Genomic DNA, 20,884 nt, shown 5'->3' on the forward strand with positions numbered 1-20,884 from the left:
TCAATGAAGCGGCCACCAAGCCAGGACAGTGTTGCCTAAGAGCCTGGCCAGGGTGGTCTCTGGAAACGGGCTGCCAGGTGGGAGCAGGTGCCTGAGCGCAGGGCCAGAGCTGCCATGGAAGCAGCCACTAGAGCTGCCAGGAACGCAGCGGCCAGGTGGGGAGAGTGTGGCCCGAGTGTGCGGCTGGTGTGGGCGCACTGGGCTCAGCTGCAGTGAGTGCTGCTGCCCTTCCACACACCAGCCCACTCCCTGCAGGCTGAATGAGGAAGGAGAAGTGAAGGCAGCAACAGCAGTCCCCTCCTGCTGCTCTCACAGGAAGTGCCCTCCACTGCTCTGTGGGAACCAAGCCTCCCAGTGAACAGGCTGGCAAAGGAGCATTACTTCCAGGGTGCCAGGAGAGGCAGGTAGCACATCCAGAGAAATGTTTTCTAAGGGGGAGGGAAACTCCATCTCTGAGAGGTTTGGGGGCTGGGGTTGATGTTTGTGAATCCATTGTTGCTAGACTTGTGAGTGAGCAGGTTTCTACCGAGGCGTGGGGAGTGAGAGTGGGAGATTGCACAGGAGCATTTGATGTGTCCTGTACTGGTTTTTGAGGCATTGCATCAGATGCGTCACATACATTGCTTCTGCTCCTCGTAAGGATCCCGAGAGGTGAGTATTCTTAGCCACATTTTACAGATGACAAGACTGAGGATGAGAGAAGTCAAGTAACTTGTTTAAGATAACACAGCAAATGAGTAATGGGGCCACAGTGAAAATCCCTGCCTGTCTGCTTGCACAGCTGGCATTCTTGCCGGGCTACTACAGTTTAGAAGAACTTTACTCAAGTGTGATTTTCCCACAGGCCCCACCATGTGGATGCCTCCAGGGCAGAACCAAAGCTGGGTTTCTGAATTTATACTGCTTGGCTTCTCCAGGGACCCCACGACCAACAGGACTCTCTTCATTGCCTTCCTTCTCCTCTACATGAGCTCAGTACTCGGCAACGTGCTCATTGTCATCTTGATCCGCCTGGACACACATCTCCACACCCCCATGTACTTCTTCCTGTGTATCCTGTCCCTGATCGACATGGCCTATGTCACCACGACCGTGCCCCAGATGCTGGTACACCTTCTCACTCCCTCTCAGACCATCACCTTTGCTGGCTGCTGGCTGCAGATGTACATGTTTTGTGCCCTGGGCATTACCGAGTGCACCTTCTTTGTAGTCATGGCTTATGACCGATACGTGGCCATTTGCCACCCACTGCGTTATACTGTCATCCTCAGTTGGGGCCTGTGCACACGGCTGGCAGCTGGGACATTGGCCTGTGGTTTCTTCTTCTCTCTGATCCACACCTTCCTCACCATGAGGCTGCCCTATTGTGGGCCAAACGTGGTCAACCACTACTTCTGTGAAAGCCCCTCGGTACGGAGCTTAGCTTGCATGGACACCCACCTGATTGAGATAGTGGTCCTGGTCTTCAGTGTCTTTTTGATTGTCACCCCACTGTGTGTCATTCTGGCCTCCTATGTTCATATTGCCCTGGCCATCCTCAAGATCAAGTCCATTCGGGGCCGCTGCAAGGCTTTCTCCACCTGTGCCTCCCACCTGACCGTGGTCACATTCTTCTATGCTCCAGCCATTTACATCTACATGAGGCCGAGCTCCAGCTATTCCCCTGAGTGAGACAAGCTGATCTCACTGTTTTACAATGTCTTCACTGCCCTGCTCAACCCTGTGGTCTACAGTCTGAGGAACAAGGACATTAAGGAGGCATTTCTGAAGGTGATGGGTCATAGTAGGGTGGCCTGGTGAACTGGGAGCCAGAAGAGGCGTGGGGTACAATGTCCAATGTTGAAGAAGGGGACAGCATTTGTATGCAGCCTACATTGTGCATTTGGACCAAGGTGGTACTTGGTCGGTGACACAAATGTATGCCAAACCAACATGGCTGTCTTGATCAACTTGCTACCTTGTGGTACAGTGACAAGTCCATAATATCAGCAAGTCACAACAGCAAAAGTTCACTTATTGCTCATGTTCCCTGTCAGTTGTAGGCTGGCTGTGGCCTTGTGCAGTCTCCGAAACACCCTGAGGGAGGAGTCGTTGCCTGGAACATGCGGTTCTCATGACAGAGGAAAGGACCAACAACTAAAACACAAGATGACTCCTAAAGCTTCTCAGAGGTGACACAGATCTCTCTGCTCACATCCTGTTGGCCAAAGCAAGCTACATGGTCAAGCCAAGGGCCAAGAGACAGGACGTATTTTCTCCGACGGAGAAGTAATGCAAGTCATGTGGCAACAGGCAGGCCTGTGTAATTCCTCTACGGGGAGGGATCAAGTAAGGAGAATAAATGTAATCTACCATAGTGTCACAGAACCCAGTAGAATACATGTAACCAATATGAAGAATGGTAATTCTAAGTGACCTGGTATACGGGCACAGCAGAGGTCCAAGGTGACATAAAAAGGCACTACATGTAAATACTGCCTGTTGCCAACATTGGAATTTAAGCCAAAGGTTTGTGGAACCCATACAGCCCATGGACCTGACTTGGTGCCTGGAATCAACATGGCACATGGCGTTCAGGTGCTGTCCTCTGCGTGTGCTGTGGAAGGACACAGGACTTGATGTCAAGTGACCTGGGCTGTAGTCCCAACCGTGATTACCTGCTGTGTGTGTATGATTTTGGGCAATTAGTCTCCTCTCTCTGGATCTCACTTTATTCATCTATAAAATTCACACCTTGAATTTAATGGTCTCCAAAGCCTCTTGTGACTCTAAAATTCTCTTTCACAGCAGGTGGAGCGGGTGTGTACAAAACTCCAACGCAATGAATCTGTGACTGTCCTCTGAGGCCCATCGCAGGATAAGGAATCCAGAGCAGAATGAGAGCTGCTGCTGTCTGTCAACCATAGCGGAGAGCACACCTAGCAGTGACTCTTATTCTTTCTAGGGACTGAGACGACATATGGGGCTTTCTAGCAATCCTAGCATGGGCCTCAGACTCAGCATGGACACACAGCTTTCTTCCAGGCCTCGTTGGTGGCCCAGAGGTCTTAGGGATGAGTCAATTCAGCTCCACTATTTCCTGAGTATCCGCTGTGGTCCCGCTAGGATCAGGCCCTCTGGAATCCAAGAGAGACATATGGAGAGATTTACAGTCGTCAAATTATAATATCCCAACTCAAGGGGGTGCTACAGTGACCTGTGGGGACCAATGACTTCATTGGAGTGAGGTCTCTGAGAGGGCAGCAGACATGAACGACCAGGTTACGCCTGACCCCATTTCCATCCACCGCAGTGAACCTGAACTTTGTAAGCCTCCAGAGCTTGAAGTCAGGGGGAGAGAGAATGTCATGTAGGCTGTGTGACCCCTAATTGTGTCTCCCCAGATTTAATATGCTGAAACCCTAACGCCCAACTTGACTATATCTTGACTAAAAAAAGTAATTCACATTAAATGAGGTCATAAGGGTGGGACCCTAATCCAAAAGAATTCGTGTCCTTATAAAAAGAGACACCAGAGAACTTTTTCTCAAACAGCAAGAAGGCAGCCGTGTGTGAGAAATTTCTGGTGTTGAGTATGATATTAGCTGTGACTTTTTCATAAAACCTTTTTTTTTTTTTGAGATACAATGTCTTGCTCCATCAACCAGACTGCAGTATATTAGTGGGATCATAGCTCACTGCACCTCAAACACCTGGGCTCAGCCTCTGCCTCTTAAGTAGCTGGGACTACAGGTGAACACCACTATGCCTGGCTATTTTTTCTTATTTTTTGTACATATGGGGTCTTTCTATGTGGCCCAGGCTGTCCTCATACTCCTGGCCTCAAGAAATCCTCCCACCTTGGCCTCTGAATTTGGGAATACAGGTGTGAGCCACCGTGCCCAACCACATAAATGTCTAATTGGGTTGAGGAAGTTCTCATCTATTCCTAGTTTGTTAATGTTTTTATTATTCCAGTGTGTTGGAGTTTTTCAGATTCTTTTTCTGTATCAGTTGCGATGATCATATGTTTTTTCCTTCACTCTATTAATGTGGTGTATTACATAGATTGCTTTTTGTTTGATGAACCATCTTTGAATATCTGAGATAAATATGACTTGGTCATGGTATGTAACCCTTTTTATATGCCAGATTTGGTTTGCTAGTATTTTGTTGATGATTTTTTCATCTACGTTCACAAAAAAATATTGGCTTATTGTTTTCTTTTTCTTTCTTTTTTTTTTCCGATGAAGATGTCTGGCTGTGGTTTCAGGGTTGTGCTGGTCTCCTGGGATGAATTAGGAATTGTTCCATCCTCTTCTAGTTCCTTGCAAGAGTTTGAGAAACTGTAGTATTGATTCCTTTATTACAATGATTGGTACAATTCCTCTGTGAAACTATGTAATCCTAGATTTTTACGTGTTGGGAGATTTTTCATTACTGATTGAATCACTTTACTTGTTACATGTCTATTCAGATTTTGTATTTCTTCTTGAGTCAGGTTGGTGTTTTGTGTGTTCTTAGGAATTTGTCCATTTCATCTAGGTTATATAATTTGGCGCCATATAATTGTTTCTAGTAGTCCTTTACAATCTTTTTAAAAATATTTTTGAATAAATATATTTCTGCAAGGTTGGTCCTAATGTCCCCAGTTTCAAACTGATTTTATTAATTTGAGATTTCTCTCTTTTTCTTTCTTTCTTTCTTTCCTTTTATTTTTGGAGATGGGGAGATGGGGTCTCACTCTGTCACGCAGGTTGGAGAGCAGTGGCATGATCATATCTCACCATAGCCATGAACTCCTGGGCTCCAGTGATCCTCTAGCCTTGGCCTCCTCAAGTGCTGTGACTGTAGCTGTGAGCCACCTTGTCCAGCCTGGTCAGCTCTTTCTTCACCCTCCCTGAGAACAAAGCAGAAAAGGGAGCTTGTGGACCATGGAAAGAGCCCAGGGCCGGGAGGCAAGACACCTAGGTTCTAGTCTCCCACACTAGCCCACCTGGTTCAGAGCCACTTTCCTTCCCTGTGCTTTAATTTGCATGTCTGTGAGACTAGGAACCTGGGCATGTTGACCGTGAAGGCCTCTTTGGACTCAGAGAGCAGTGAAGTCACTAAAAACTGTATCAGTGACTCCCTAGGGCTTGGCCCATGACAAGTGCTCAGTAAGCATCTGTCATCACTGTTACCGTTGTTACCACCCCCATCATTTGTGAAGTGGGGACCATGACACCTCCCTCACAGGAGTGCTGGGAGGACCTCCTGAGAAAGCACATGTGAAAGTGTCTTGGAAACTTAAAGTTGTATAAGGATGTCCCAGAAGACCATTAAAATGATCTTAATCACAGGTATCATCATCATGTCCGGATGTTCCATCAGTTTCTCTCCCTATGCACAAACCCAGAAAACTTTCTGGGGTACCCATCTCCCCAACTGGGAGCTGATTCCCACAAGATTCCTCCCCAGAGGCATCCTCAGCCTGGGGCCAATTAGGGGGTCCCAGGTGGCCTGGCCTGCATCCAACCCTAGCAATCTGCTTCTCTGGCCTGCCGCCTGCTCCTTGAGGCCTGAGGGCCCACTCGGTTCAGAATTAAGCATCCAGTCCCTGGTCTTCTCCCTTGTGCCGTCCCCTGCAGTGGCCCCAGCTGCACTGGTGACCATGACCAGCTCCGGGGCCAGCAGGAGGGATTTCAGAGCTCAGGTGCAGCCATTCGTTTAGACTCAGGCACTTAGGTGTGGGACACTGCAGATTCAGCCCTGGCCCAGGAGACCGGTTCCCAGGTTCTGGGGGCGGCTCTACCATACTCTAGCTACATGACCTTGGCCAAGTCCCTCACATCTTCCTGGTCACAGTTCACTTCTTGGGGAAATCTGTGGGTAGGACCATGCCTGACAGTTTTAAGTAATTCTGTAATTTAAAAAATGAGGTTGGTCCAAGTTTCTGTCTATGATCCTAGGTTGCTTCTGACCTAGGAAGTCACTGCATCTTCTTGGGCCTCAGTTTTCCCATCCATACAGTGGAGAGATACATCCTGCCTGGACTAGCTCTCTGGAGATGTCGTGAGGGTCAGTGACGTGTGTGAGAAGTGTTAGGGCCTTGCTCAAGTCCCCCAAAATGCCACATCTAGATCTGTGTCATAGCACTGTGGGAGGGATAAGAGTCCTCCCCATTTTAGAGACGTGGAAATGGAAGCTGCCTGAGAAGACACAGCCATGTGGGGAATTATGGACTCAGTGTGTGTCTGGGTGGATCCATGTATCAGCCATGTGACCTTGGGCAAGTCCTTCACCCTTTGCAATGCTGTTTCTCATGTTAGAGCCAAGCCTCCCAAGGTTTCAGGGGTGCCCCTGAGCGCCCTTAGCCTTTGCCCCGAAGGTCGAGAGCCAGTGGGTCTGGGAGCTTGTCCTGCTGTCTGAACAGCCAGGGGCCAGAGCTGGTCAGCTGCGTGTTCCGCATCAGGAGCCCTCAGCCAGGCCTGCCCTGCCGAGTGTGGGAGGAGGCTGCAAAGGCCCAGAGGAAAGGGGAGGACATGGTGGGGGCCAGGCAGGGGGCTCTGGGCTGAGGACTGAGCCCATGGGCTGGGCCTGTCCTGCCTGGGAGTTGCTCACTGAGGCTGCGCCAATTCCTGGGAGCAGCGGAGCCGGGGCCTCCCCATTCGATTGTCCTTAGAGGCCCAGATTCTCAGGACTCAGGACAGGAGCAGTCGTGTGCCATCAGTGTTTAGCCATCAGCCCTCTGATTTGTACATTTTGCTGATTTCTGTGGTGTAAATACACCCATGTGAGCTCACTGAGCTCGGGCTGGGAAGAGGTGGGCAGTAGTGGAACATTCTATGGTGTTTCCACCATGCAAAGAGCGTGCATGGAAATGAGCCCTAGAACATAGATAACCGTAAAATGTAATAAATAGGATGTGACGTGTTTTCAGTATTCAGCACCTTCATTTTTAATGCAATTCATTTAATTACACTGATATGAATTAACTTTTAATAATGGCTGTGTTTAACAGCTAGCTCACAATACGTCTGAAAACATTCCAGCGGATCTGTTGGCCTCTGGCTGACTGGAAGGTACCTCAGAGTCCAACACTCCCGTTCTATATAGTTGGCAGGAACAGGGACTCAGAGTCCTGGAAGGCATGGCCAGGACTCCTGCCAGGGTTCTCAACACATGAGCTCATTTAGTTCTCCCAGCAACCCCCGAAGGGAAGAGGTTATTATTAGCATTTTAGAGAGGAGAAAACTGAGGCAAAGTAAGAGAACAGGCGCTAGAGCTTGATAGGTCTGGATCCAAATTCTGGTTCTGCACTTACAAGCCTAAGCCCTTGGAGAAGTCCCCTCAGTCCATTGGGCCTGAGCGTCCTTGTGTGTGGCCTGGGGACGATACTACTCACTTCTGGATGCTGTTTGCCAGGACCTAGTTGAAGACCTGGTATAGCGTGGGTGCTCCATGGTCAACTCTCAGTTAGCATCAGAGAGGCTGAGCAACCTGCCCAAGGTACCGTCCTGGTGCAGAATGGAGGGGGATTATGACTTGCTCAAGTGTGACTCAAACATGGTCTAACTGACGCGTCAGAGCACAGGGGTTTGGGAAGAAAGAGAGAAACCCAAATGGGGACCTCAGTTCTTGACCTTTCTGCAAGGTGACTGCATCCTCATCCCCTCCCCGCCAGGCTTGTATCCCTTGAGAAGGCTGGAACAAGAAATAGGGCCTTGCCCTTCCCTCAGGGGGTCCTTTGCTTTTCCCCAAGGGCCTCTTGCTTGTAGGGCTGTTGTTGAAAACATCAGGGGAATTCCATCTTGGCATTCCCCCTGGGGACAGGGAGGGTGGTGGCAGGAGGCAGAGGAATACCCCTTCCCCAGGTCTTGCAGGAAAGCGTGGCGTGGAGGCAGGACCAAGAATCCTCCGCATCTTGGCCCACTGGGAGGAGTCTGGGATGGCTGTGGCTCCCTTGTTCTGCATCCCAGGGGCAGACGGGCAAGGCCTTCAGGACCCAGGCTGGCCCGGCCAGGTGCAGAGAGTCATAGGGAGACAAGGCAGGGGATTCAGCCCCTGTCCTCTCAGAAACCCAGGGCTGTTCTGGAGTCTGGGCTGCCTGGAATCTTGGCTCATATGACTCAGTTTCCTGAGGGGCTTCCTGTTTAGTCCCTTCCCTTGTGAGCAAGTGACAACCTCTCAGTGACGTGTTTCTGTAGATGCGGAGAAGGATAAGGTAACTGCTGGTCTTGGGGCTGTGGGTGGGATCCCAGACACCTGTGGGGGCTGGAGGTCAAAAGTAGCCGGGACACCCAGTCCCTAAGTCCTGTGTGCCTGCACCCCGACATCCCTGGAGCCCCTTCCCTTCATTTCCTAATGTTCTTTCCTCACCACGTCTCCTCTCAATCCCCTCTCATGCCTTCATCCTTCTTGGTCCCTCCCTGCTTCCTTCATTTATACATATTTACTGACAACTCCTCTGTGTTAAGCCGTGTTCTAGACACTAGAAACAGGGAAATGAATAACACAATTTCCTGAGCACCCAGATCTCCAGCAGACGCTGAGTGTCATGTCCGTGCAAGGACAAGGGTGTTCCACATCCCAGAGATGCGTTCAGCAATCACAGGGACCCACCCCCTGCTCTCCAGGTCTGGGGCGTCATAAATGAAGACAGAGACTGTGGGGGGAGGGGGCAGGATTTAGAAGACTTTGTGTGACTACCTGATGTCCCCCATCCCCTGGAAATCAAGTTCGACTTGGAGAGAGCGGCCTTTACAAAGATTTACTGAGCTCTAGCATGGTGATAATTTCCTACCTGTCCTGCATGGAAGCCCTCTGTCTTCCAACGCACCCCCGTGGCCTCCCACAACCCAGCGTGGGAGCAGATGGAGGAAACTGTATGATGAGATATAGTTTGTGGCGCCACTGGAGCCCTTTGTCCTCAGAGGGCTCTCATCCTGTCTGGTCTGATGACCTTACCGCTACCTCTGAACTGAACATGGGTGTGACTCTGTGGTCTCCCTGCCAAAGCTCAGGCAGCTGAGACGGATGTGCAGGTGGGAAAACACGCATTCCTACCCCCTCTCCCTCAGACCCTGTTAGGTCATGGTTAAGAGTGGTCTCTGGAGTCTGATTCCCTCCATTCCCGTCCCGGGTCCCCCCACCCATCTGGAACTAACCGCTTGCTGTCTGCCTTAGTGTTGCGTCTGTAGAAGTCATAAGATTTACTCATGGTTTTGTGGATGAGGTAAAGTTAGTGTAGCAGAGCCTGGCAAACAGACACTGCTCATCAGATATTAGCTATTAATATCATTGAAAATAAAGTTATAAACCCCCCCTTCTGTCCATACATTGTTACAGATATTTTATCTCAATTTAACAGGAGAGGGAGAAAGTTTTTCCAAGTTCTTGGATCTGAAAATCAATACCAGAGCCCTCTCGGATTCCCAGGATTGTAACTTGCCAGTGAGCACAGGTGTCTGCGAGAAACAGAAGTTTGGGGGTGGCAGGGGGCGGGGCAGGTCAGGGGAGGCTGCCGGGATGAGCTGAGCCCTAATGTGGGCTTAGGACTGGACATGCGATGGAGTGTGGGGGCAGGAGGGGTCCGGGTGGTGGCACCACCATGCTGAGGACGAGCCCAGGGCCCCAGGGTGTGAGAGAGGTAGCGACACGCAGGAGACTGGGAGCACCTGTGTGGACACTATGCCCGTGTGGAGTGTGGAGGGATAGGTGGTGGACTGGCCAGGGGAAGGGGTGGCGGAGGGCAAGTGAACCCCCAGGATGGCTGGACCTGTCCTCTGTCCTCTATCCCCACCGAAGGAACCTCTGCCTCAATACACCTCCATGTTTTTATCCATTGTACTGTTGAGTGACACTTGGGGGGTACCCTGTTATGGACTATTTTGACTAGTGTTTTGAACATTTTTCATGCATGTTTTCTTGAACATATATATATATACATATGTGTTTGTATGTAGGACTCTAGGTAGGAATAGAATTGCTGGGTAATGTGGTCTATGTATGTTTAGAGGATGCTGCTAAACATTTTCTAAAGAGATTGTTCAAGTTTACATTCCCACCACAGTGTAAGAAAGTTCTAGTTGCTCTGGCTAACACCAGGTGTTATTTGTTTTCGTCTTTCTGGTGGACATGTAGTGGGGCTGGGCTGTGGTCTTCATTTGCAATTATGAGATGACTTTTTCACTTGAGGAATGGTTATTTAGATAGCCTCTCTGAAAACCGTGCTTTTAAATCTCTTGCCTGTCATTCTATTGGGTAGTCAGTTTACTTGTTGATATTGTAGGAGTTCTCTAGTTATTCTGGACATAAATCTTCTGAGTTCTTCTTTGTAAGACATTCTGGTTTATCATGTTTGTCTCTATGGTCAGAATTTTGGTGTTCTATTTAAGGAATTTTTTTTGCTTTCTTTGAGAGGATAAAGATATTTTTCTGTGTTTGATTCTAAACATTTGATTGTTTTACATTTACCATTTAAATCTACAGTACATCTGAAATTTATTTTTGTGTAATATTTGAGGTAGGAGGAAAAATATTTATTTTTCTGTCTGAATATCCCCATGATCCTGCAACATTTATTGAAAAGATCACCTTTTCCCCATTGCATTGTAGGATCAACTGTGTTATAAATCAGGTGACTATATATGCATGGGTGTGTCTCTGAGGTTTATTCTATTCCATCGGTCTCTTTGTTTGTTCTTGTGCCAATCTCACTCGCTTATTTTGGTTTTCTAGTAAGTCTGCTATCTGTTAAGTCCTCCAACATTGTTTTTTTCTTCAAGATTCTTTAGGCCGGGCGCGGTGACTCACGCCTGTAATCCTAGCACTCTGGGAGGCCGAGGCAGGTGGATTGTTTGAGCTCAGGAGTTCGAGACCAGCCTGAGCAAGAGCGAGACCCTGTCTCTACTAAAAAAAAAGAAAGAAATTATCTGGCCAACTAAAATATATATATAGAAAAAATTAGCCGGGCATGGTGGCGCATGCCTGTAGTCCCAGCTACTCGAGAGGCTGAGGCAGAAGGATTGCTTGAGTCCAGGAGTTTGAGGTTGCTGTGAGCTAGGCTGACGCCACGGCACTCACTCTAGCCCGGGCAACAAAGCGAGGCTCTGTCTCAAAAAAAAAAAAAAAAAAGAAAAAAAAGATTCTTCAAGATTTCTATATAAATTTTATAACTCTGGTGTGAATTTCTGCAAAAACATTAAACAAAACGTCTGGGGCTTTGACTAGGATTACAATGAATCTATAAATCAACTTAACATCCTTATAATGTATACTTGTTCAGCCCATGAACATGGCATATCCTTCTATTTACTTAGGTATTCCTAAATTGCTCTAAATAATGTTTTTTACACATTTTATTAGATTTATTTCTACATATTTTATTATTTAAATGTGATGATACATTTTTTTGTGTCCACTTGCTTAATAATTTGTTTGCTTTTGTTTTTTTTAGTACTGTCTACCTACACAATCATGTAGTTAGCAGATAATGACAGTTTTATTTCTTCCTTTCCAATCATTTGAACTTTTATTTCTTTCTGTTGCCTTATTTCACTAGCTAGGACCACCAATACAATGGTTAATAGAAATGGTAATAGGAAACCTTTTGTTTCATTCCCATTGTTAGGGAGTAAGTTATCAATATTGCACCATTTGGTATGACTTTTGCTATAGGTTGTTTCTTTCTTCTTTTACTGGAAATAATTTTTATCACACACTTCTTGTCTATTCCTACTTTACTGAGAAGTTTATTTCTTTTTCCTTTTTCAAAGTATCCATCTTCAAAGAAGGAGGTTAATTTCTAATCATGAATAACAGTTGAATTTTATCAAATACTTTTTCTGCATCTACTGAGATAGTCATATAATTTTTCTCTCTGACTTCTACTATATGGTGAATTACATTGATTATCAGATGCTAAACCAACCTTAAATCGCCGTAACAAATCCTATCTGATTGTGATATACTCTCTCTTTTATAAGCTGCTGAATTCAATTGCTAATATCTTGTTTAGTAGTTTTGCAACAATGCCTATGAGAGTGATTGGTCTGTAAGTTTTCCTTCTTGTAATGTCCTTGTTATTTTCTGGTATCAAGTTTATGCAGGTCTTATAAAATGCATTGAAATGTTTTCACTCTTTTTTCATTCTTTGAAAGAGTTGGTATTTTTCCTTTCTTAAATATTGGAAGAATTTACCAGTTAAGCAATCTGGGAGTTTTCTTCCCATAACAGTTTTAAATGATAGATTATTTTTTTGAAAAGATATTGGACTCCTCTCAATTTTATTTCTTCTTGTATCAGTTTTCATAATTTGTATTTTTTAAGACATTTGTTCATTTTATTTAAATTGTCAAATTTACCAGCATAAAGTTGTTTCTAATTATCTAAATTATCTTTTCAATGATTGTAGGACCTTCAGTAATGTTCTCTTTTTCATTCTTGATATTGTCTATTTGTTTCTTTTATCACTCTTGCAAAAAGTAATCAATTTATTGTCAATAGTTGTTTCAAAGAATCAATTTTTAGATTTGGTGAGTTTTCTCTGTTGCTAGTTTAATTGCCATCTCATTGTTTTCTGTTGTTGTCTTTATTATTTACTTCCTTTAACCTCTTTTTGGGTTTGATTTATAGGTGTTTTTTGTTTTTTAGGCTTACTGAGATGGAAGTTTAGCTAATGAATTTTCAGCCCTTCCTCTATGACAATATATACATTTAAGGCTAGAAATTTCCCACCGTTTATTTGTTTGTTATGATTGATATTTTTTAAGATTAGGAACTAGATATTTTATGCACCATTCCTCAATTTGTATTATTTTAATATTTCTTCATCATTAGATTCAGGTTTTAGATTTTCGGCTGAAATACAGATGGTGCATTCTTCTTAGTATTTCATATCTGGAGATATATTGTGTCTATTTATTCCTTATTGGTGATATTAATTGTGATCACTAAGTTAAGATGTTGTCCAGTTTCTCTACTGTATATTTACTATTATTTATTTGTCAATTGATAAGTACTATGTGGACAGGTAGCTTAAAACTATGTAGATATTCTGTTACTTATAGAACTCACTCTCCATAAATTTAGCATCTGTATGAGTCAGGATCCAGTAAGTAGACAGAACATAGTAGAAATTTGCATAGGAAAAATTCAGCCTAACATATTGTTAATTGGCCAGGCACAGAGGCTCACAGCTGTAATCTCAGCACTTTGGCAGGTGGAGGTGGGAGAATCGCTTGAGGCCAGGACTTCTGGACAAATTGTTAATTAGTAAAAGGTGAGTACCAAAAGGTTGAAAAAGAATTTTAAGAGATGCAGAAGTAGGAAGTAAAACAAATAAACAAACAAAAAAAAAAACAAAAAAAAAAAAGAAGAGAAAAAAAAAAGAAAAGAAAAAGAAGTTAGTGGAAGTTAGTGTGAGACTCAGACATTTCCAAGGAGGCCGTGACTCACAGCGAGCACAGCCCACCACTGGGCACAGGCCGGAGTCCTCACTGAAGCTGCCACTGTGCGGGGACACTGCTGCCTGAGAGCCTGGCCAGGGTGGTCTCTGGAAACGGGCTGCCAGGTGGGAGCAGGTGCCTGAGCGCAGGGCCAGAGCTGCCATGGAAGCAGCCACTAGAGCTGCCAGGAACGCAGCGGCCAGGTGGGGAGAGTGTGGCCCGAGTGTGCGGCTGGTGTGGGCGCACTGGGCTCAGCTGCAGTGAGTGCTGCTGCCCTTCCACACACCAGCCCGCTCCCTGCAGGCTGAATGAGGAAGGAGAAGTGAAGGCAGCAACTGCAGTCCCCTCCTGCTGCTCTCACAGGAAGTGCCCTCCACTGCTCTGTGGGAACCAAGCCTCCCGGTGCACAGGCTGGCAAAGGAGCATTACTTCCAGGGTGCCAGGAGAGGCAGGTAGCACATCCAGACAAATGTTTTCTAAGGGGGAGGGAAACTCCATCTCTGAGAGGTTTGGGGGCTGGGGCTGATGTTTGTGAGTCCATTGTTGCTAGACTTGTGAGTGAGCAGGTTTCTACCGAGGCGTGGGGAGTGAGAGTGGGAGATTGCACAGGAGCATTTTATGTGTCCCGTACTGGTTTTTGAGGCATTGCATCAGATGCGTCACATACATTGCTTCTGCTCCTCGTAAGGATCCCGACAGGTGAGTATTCTTAGCCACATTTTAAGATGAGAAGACTGAGGATGAGAGAGGTCAAGTAACTTGTTTAAGATAACACAGCAAATGAGTAATGGGGGCACAATGAAAATCCTAGCCCATCTGCTTGCACAGCTGGCATTCTTGCCAGGCTACTACACGTTAGAAGAACTTTACTCAAGTGTGATTTTCCCACAGGCCCCGCAATGTGGATGCTTCCAGGGCAGAACCAAAGCTGGGTTTCTGAATTTATACTGCTTGGCTTCTCCAGGGACCCCACGACCAACAGGACTCTCTTCATTGCCTTCCTTCTCCTCTACCTGAGCTCAGTCCTGGGAAATGGGCTCATTGTCATCTTGATCTGCCTGGACACACATCTCCACACCCCCATGTACTTCTTCCTGTGTATCCTGTCCCTCATCGACATGGCCTACGTCACCACGACCGTGCCCCAGATGCTGGTACACCTTCTCACTCCCTCTCAGACCATCACCTTTGCTGGCTGCTGGCTGCAGATGTACGTGTTTGGTGCCTTTGGCGTGACCGAGTGCACCTTCTTTGTAGTCATGGCTTATGACCGATACGTGGCCATTTGCCACCCACTGCATTATACTGTCATCCTCAGTTGGGGCCTGTGCACACGGCTGGCAGCTGGGACATTGTCCTGTGGTTTCTTCTTCTCTTTGATCCACACCTTCCTCACCATGAGGCTGCCCTATTGTGGGCCAAACGTGGTCAACCACTACTTCTGTGAAGGCCCCTCGGTACGGAGCTTGGCTTGCAAGGACACCCACCTGATTGAGACGGTGGACCTGGTCTTCAGTGTCTTTTTGATTGTCACCCCACTGTGTGTCATTCTGGCCTCCTATGTTCATATTGCCATGGCCATCCTCAAGATCAAGTCCATTCGGGGCCGCTGCAAGGCTTTCTCCACCTGTGCCTCCCACTTGACTGTGGTCACATTCTTCTATGGTCCGGCCATTTATATCTACATGAGGCCGAGCTCCAGCTATTCCCCTGAGCGAGACAAGCTGATCTCACTGTTTTACAATGTCTTCACTGCCCTGCTCAACCCTGTGGTCTACAGTCTGAGGAACAAGGACATTAAGGAGGCGTTTCTGAAGGTGATGGGTCATGGTAGGGTGGCCCGGTGAATGGGAGCCAGAAGAGGCCTGGGGTACAATGTCCAATGTTGAAGAAGGGGACAGCATCTGTATGCAGCCTATGTTGTGCATTTGGACCAAGGTGCATTTGTGTCACCACTTTGTTGGTGACACAAATGTACGTGAAACCAACATGGCTGTCTTGATCAACTTGCTACCTTGTGGTACAGTGACAAGTCCATAATATCAGCAACTCACAACAGAAAAAGTTCATTTATTGCTCATGTTCCCTGTCAGTTGTAGGCTGGCTGTGGCCTTGTGCAGTCTCAGAAACTCCCTGAAGGAGGAGTCGTTGCCTGGAACATGCGGTTCTCATGAAAGAGGAAAGGACCAACAACTAAAACACAAGATGACTCCTAAAGCTTCTCAGAGGTGTCACAGATCTCTCTGCTCACATCCTGTTGGCCAAAGCCAGCTACATGGTCAAGCCAAGGGCCAAGAGACAGCAAGTATTTTCTCCCACAGAGAAGTAATGCAAGTCACGTGGCAACAGGCAGGCCTGTGTAATTCCTCCACTGGGAGGGATCAAGTAAGGAGAATAAATGTAATCTACCATAGTGTCACAGAACCCACTAGAATATATGTAACCAACATGAAGCATGGTAATTCTCAGTGACTTGGTATATGGGAGCACAGAGGTCCAAAGTGATGTAAACAAAGCACTACATGTAAATAATATCTGTTGCCAACATTGGAAATTAAGGCAATGATATGTGGATCCCATACAGCCCATGGACCTGACTTGGTGCCTGGAATCAACATGGCGTATGGGGCTCAGGTGATGTCCTCTGCGTGTGCTGTGGAAGGACACAGGACTTGATGTCAAGACACCAGAGTTCTAGTCCCAACTGTGATTATCTACAGTGCATGCGACTTTGGGCTATTTGTCTCCTCTCTCTGTTCTCACTTTATTCATCTATAAAATTCACAGCTTGAATTTAATGGTCTCCAAAGCATCTTGTGACTCTAAAATTCTCTTTCACAGCAGGTGGAGCGGGTGTGTACAAAACTCCAACGCAATAATTCTGTGACTGTCCTCTGTGGCCCATCGCAGGATAAGGAAGCCAGAGCAGAAAGAGAGCTGCTGCTGTCTGTCAACCATAGCGGGGAGCACACCTAGCAGTGACTCTTATTCTTTCTAGGGACTGAGACGACATATTGGGCTTTCTAGCAATCCTAGCATGGGCCTCAGACTCAGCATGGACACACAGCTTTCTTCCAGGTGTTGTTGGTGGCCCAGAGGTCTTAGGGATGAGTCAGTTCAGCTCCACTGTTTCCTGAGTATCCACTGTGGTCCCGCTAGGATCAGGCCCTCTGGAATCCAAGGAGCCATATGCAGACATTTAGTTGTGAAATTATAATACCCCAACTCAAGGGGGTGCTACAGTGACCTCTGGGGACCAATGACTTCATGGGAGTGAGGTTCTCTGAGAGGGCAGCAGACATGAAGGACCAGGTTACGCCTGACCCCATTTCCATCCACCGCTGTGAACTTGATCTTTGTAAGCCTGCAGAGCTTGGAGTCAGGGAGAGAGAGAATGTGATGTAGGCTCTGTGACCCCTAATTGTGTCTTCCCAGAGTTAATATGCTGAAACCCTAACCCCCAACTTGACTATATCTGGACTAAAGAAGTAATTCAGGTTAAATGAGGGCATAAGGGTGAGGCCCTAATCCAAAAGCATTCATGTCCTTATAGAAAGAGTCACCAGAGAACTTTTTCTCAAACAGCAAGAAGGCAGCCGTCTGTGACCTCCAAGGAGAGCCTTCACCAGAACATGACCCTGCTGGTTCCCTGATCTCAGATTTAAGCCTCCAGAATATGAGAAATTTCGGGTGTTGAGTATGATATTAGTTGTGAGTGCTTCATAAAAACTTTTTTTTTTTTTTTTTGAGATACAAGGTCTTGCTCCGTGACCTAGGCTGGAGTATGGTACTGGGATCATAGCTCACTGCAACCTCAAACACCTGGGCTCAAGTGATCTTCCTGCCTCCGCCTCCCAAGTATCTGGGACCACAGGTGCACACCACTATGTCTGGCCAATTTTTCTTAATTTTTGTAGAGATTGGGTCTTTCTATGTTGCCCAGGCTGGCCTCGAACTACTGGCCTCTAGCAATCCTCCCACCTGGGCTCCCAAAGTTTGGGGATTACAGGTGTAAGCCATTGTGCCCGACCAAATAAATGTCTTATTGGTTTGGGCAAGTTCTCATCTATTCCTAGTTTGTTAATATTTTTATCATTCAAGTGTGTTGGAGTTTTTCAGATGCTTTTTCTTCATCAGTTGAGATGATTGTATGTTTTTTTAGTTCACTATATTAATGTGGTCTGTTACATGGAATGAGTTTTGTTTGATGAACCATGTTTGAATATCTGAGATAAATACAACTTGGTCATCGTATGTAATCCTTTTCATATGTCAGATTTGGTTTGCTAGTGTTTTGTTAAGGATTTTTTCATCTATGTTCCCCAAAAATATTGGCCTATTGTTTTCTTTTTCTTTCTTTCTTTCTTTTTTTTTTTTTTTTGTAGATGTCTGGTTGTGGTTTCAGGGTTATGCTGGTCTCGTGGGATGAATTAGGAATTGTTCAGTCCTCTTCTATTTTCTTGCAAGAGTTTGAGAAACACTAGTATTGATTCCTTTTTAAAAGTGATTGGTACAAGTCATTTGTGAAACTATGTAATCCTAGACTTTTATTTATTGGGAGATTTTTCATTACTGATTCGTTCACTTTACTTGTTACATGTCTATTCAGATTTTGTATTTCTTCTTGAGTCAGGTTGGTGTTTTGTGTGTTTTTAGGAATTTGTCCATTTCATCTAGGTTATATAATTTGCTGGCTAATAATTGTTTCTAATAGGCCTTTACAATCCTTTTAAAAATGTTTTTGAATAAATATATTATATTTCTGCAAGGTTGGTCTTAATGTCCCCAGTTTGAAACTGATTTTATTAATGTGAGATTTCTCTCTTTTTCTTTCTTTCTTTCTTTTCTTCTATTTTTGGAGATGGGGAGATGGGGTCTCACTCTGTCATGCAGGCTGGAGAGCAGTGGCATGATCATAGCTCACCGTAGCCTCTAACTCCTGGGCTCCAGTGATCCTCTAGCCTTGGCTTCCTAAAGTGCTGTGACTCCAGATGTGAGCCACTTTGTCCAGCCTGGTCAGCTCTTTCTTCACCTTCCCAGAGAACAAAGCAGAAAAGGAAGTCTGTGGACCATGGAAAGAGCCCAGGGCCAGGAGGGCGGACACCTAGGTTCTAGTCTCCCACACTAGCCCACCTGGTTCAGAGCCACTTTCCTTCCCTGTGCTCTAATTTGCATGTCTGTGAGACTAGGCAGCTGGGCATGTTGACCGTGAAGGCCTCTTTGGACTCAGAGAGCAATGAAGTGACTAAAAACATTATCAGTGACTCCCTCGGGCTTGGCCCATGACAAGTGCTCAGTAAGCGTCTGTCATGATTGTTACCCTTGTCACCACCATCATCATTTGTGAAATGAGGATCAAAGCACCTCCCTCACAGGAGTGCTGGGAAGACCTCCCGAGAAAGCACACATGAAAGTGCCTTGGAAACTGCGAAGTTCTATGAGAATGTCTCAGAGGACCATTATAATGATCTTAATCATAGGTATCATCACCACCTCCTGAAGTTCTGTCAGTTTCTCTCAATAGACACAAACTCGGTTTTCTGGGGTACTCATCTCCCCAAATGGGAGCTGATTTCCACAAGGTTCTCCCCTAGAGGCATCCTCAGCCTGGGACCAATGAGGGGGTCCCAGGTGGCCTGGCCTGCATCCGCCCCTAGCAATCCGCTTCTCTGGCCTGCCGCCTGCTCCTTGAGGCCTGAGGGCCCACCCGGTTCAGAATTAAGCATCCAGTCCCTGGTCTTCTCCCTTGTGCTGTCCCCTGTCCTGGCCCCAGCCTCTGGTGACCATGACCAGCTCTGGGGCCAGCAGGAGGGATTTCAGAGCTCAGGTGCAGCCATTTGTTTAGACTCAGACACTTAGATGTGGGATACTGCAGATTCAGCCCTGGCCCAGGAGACTGGTTCCCAGGTTCTGGGGGTGGCTCTACCATACTCTAGCTGCATGACCTTGGCCAAGTCCCTCACATCTTCCTGGTCACAGTTCACTTCTTGGGGAAATCTGTGGGTAGGACCATGCCTGACAGTTTTAAGTAATTCTGTAATTTAAAAAATGAGATTGGTCCAAGTTTCTGTCTATGATCCTAGGTTGCTTCTGACCTAGGAAGTCACTGCATCTCCTTGGGCCTCAGTTTCCTCGTCCGTACAGTGGGGAGATACATCCTGCCTGGACTAGCTCTCTGGAGATGTCGTGAGGGTCAGTGACATGTGTGAGAAGTGTTAGGGCCTTGCTCAAGTCCCCCAAAATGCCACATCTAGATCTGTGTCATAGCACTGTGGGTGGGATAAGAGTCCTCCCCATTTTAGAGACGTGGAAATGGAAGCTGCCTGAGAAGACACAGCCATGTGGGGAATTATGGACTCAGTGTGTGTCTGGGTGGATCCATGTATCAGCCATGTGATCTTGGTCAAGTCCCTCACCCTGTGCAAAGCTGTTTCTCATGTCAGAGCCTTGTCTCCCAAGGTTTCAGGGGTGCCCATGAGTGCCCTTAGCCTTTGCCCCGAAGGTCGAGAGCCAGTGCGTCTGGGAGCTTGTCCTGCTGTCTGAACAGCCAGGGGCCAGAGCTGGTTTGCTGCGTGGTCCGCATCAGGAGCCCTCAGCCAGGCCGGCCCTGTGGGAGGAGGCTGCAAAGTTCCAGAGGAAAGGGGAGGAAGTGGTGGGGGCCTGGCAGGGAGCTCTGGGCTGAAGTCTGAGCCCATGGGCTAGGCCTGTCCTGCCTGGGAGTTGCTCACTGAGGCTCTGCAAATTCCTGCGAGCAGCGGAGCCGGGGCCTCCACATTCGATTATCCTTAGAGGCCCAGATTCTCAGGACTCAGAACAGGAGCAGTCGTGTGCCATCAGTGTTTAGCCATCAGCCCTCTGGTTTGTACATTTTGCTGATTTCCGTGCTGTAAATACACCCATGAGCTCACTGAGCTCGGGCTAGGAAGAGGTGGGCAGTAGTGGAACAGTCTATGGTGTTTCCACCATGCAAACACCATGCATGGAAATGAGGCCTAGAACATAGATAACCGTAAAATGTAATAAATAGTTAGGATGTGACGTGTTTTGAGCATTCAGCACCTGATTTTTAATGCAATTTATTTAATTGCAGTGATATGAATTAACTTTTAATAATGGCTGTGTTTAACAGCCAGCTCACAATACATCTGAAAACATTCCAATGGCTCTGCTGGCCTGTGGCTGACTAGAAGGGCCCTCAGAGTCCAACAGTTCCGGTCTATATAGTTGGCAGGAACAGGGACTCAGAGTCCTGGAAGGCATGGCCAGGACTCCTGCCAGGGTTCTCAACACATGAGCTCATTTAGTTCTCCCAGCAACCCCCGAAGGGAAGAGGTTATTATTAGCATTTTAGAGAGGGGAAAACTGAGGTAATGTAAGAGAACAGGCGCTAGAGCTTGATAGGTCTGGATCCAAATTCTAGTTCTGCACTTATAAGTCTAAGCCCTTGGAGAAGTCCCCTTAGTCCACTGGGCCTG

The 20,884-nt window shown here is 46.7% G+C and overlaps 1 protein-coding gene and 1 pseudogene across 1 annotated transcript; both read left to right on the forward strand.

Moving 5' to 3' along the window:
- Positions 1 to 852: 852 nt before the first annotated feature.
- On the forward strand, positions 853 to 1,800 carry LOC138389447 (olfactory receptor 2A12-like; annotated as a pseudogene).
- Positions 1,801 to 14,308: 12,508 nt separating this feature from the next.
- On the forward strand, positions 14,309 to 15,256 carry LOC138389448 (olfactory receptor 2A12-like). The gene has a single exon (XM_069477811.1). It carries the CDS (start codon positions 14,309 to 14,311, stop codon positions 15,254 to 15,256), a length of 948 nt encoding a protein of 315 aa, XP_069333912.1.
- Positions 15,257 to 20,884: the final 5,628 nt, after the last annotated feature.

The sequence above is a fragment of the Eulemur rufifrons genome, chromosome 8 (genome assembly GCF_041146395.1).
Source record: "Eulemur rufifrons isolate Redbay chromosome 8, OSU_ERuf_1, whole genome shotgun sequence".
NCBI lineage: Eukaryota > Metazoa > Chordata > Mammalia > Primates > Lemuridae > Eulemur > Eulemur rufifrons.

What these genes read in the sequence shown, in the direction of transcription:
- LOC138389448 (XM_069477811.1), top strand. Translation starts at nt 14,309, where the DNA reads ATGTGGATGCTTCCAGGGCAGAACCAAAGCTGGGTTTCTGAATTTATA.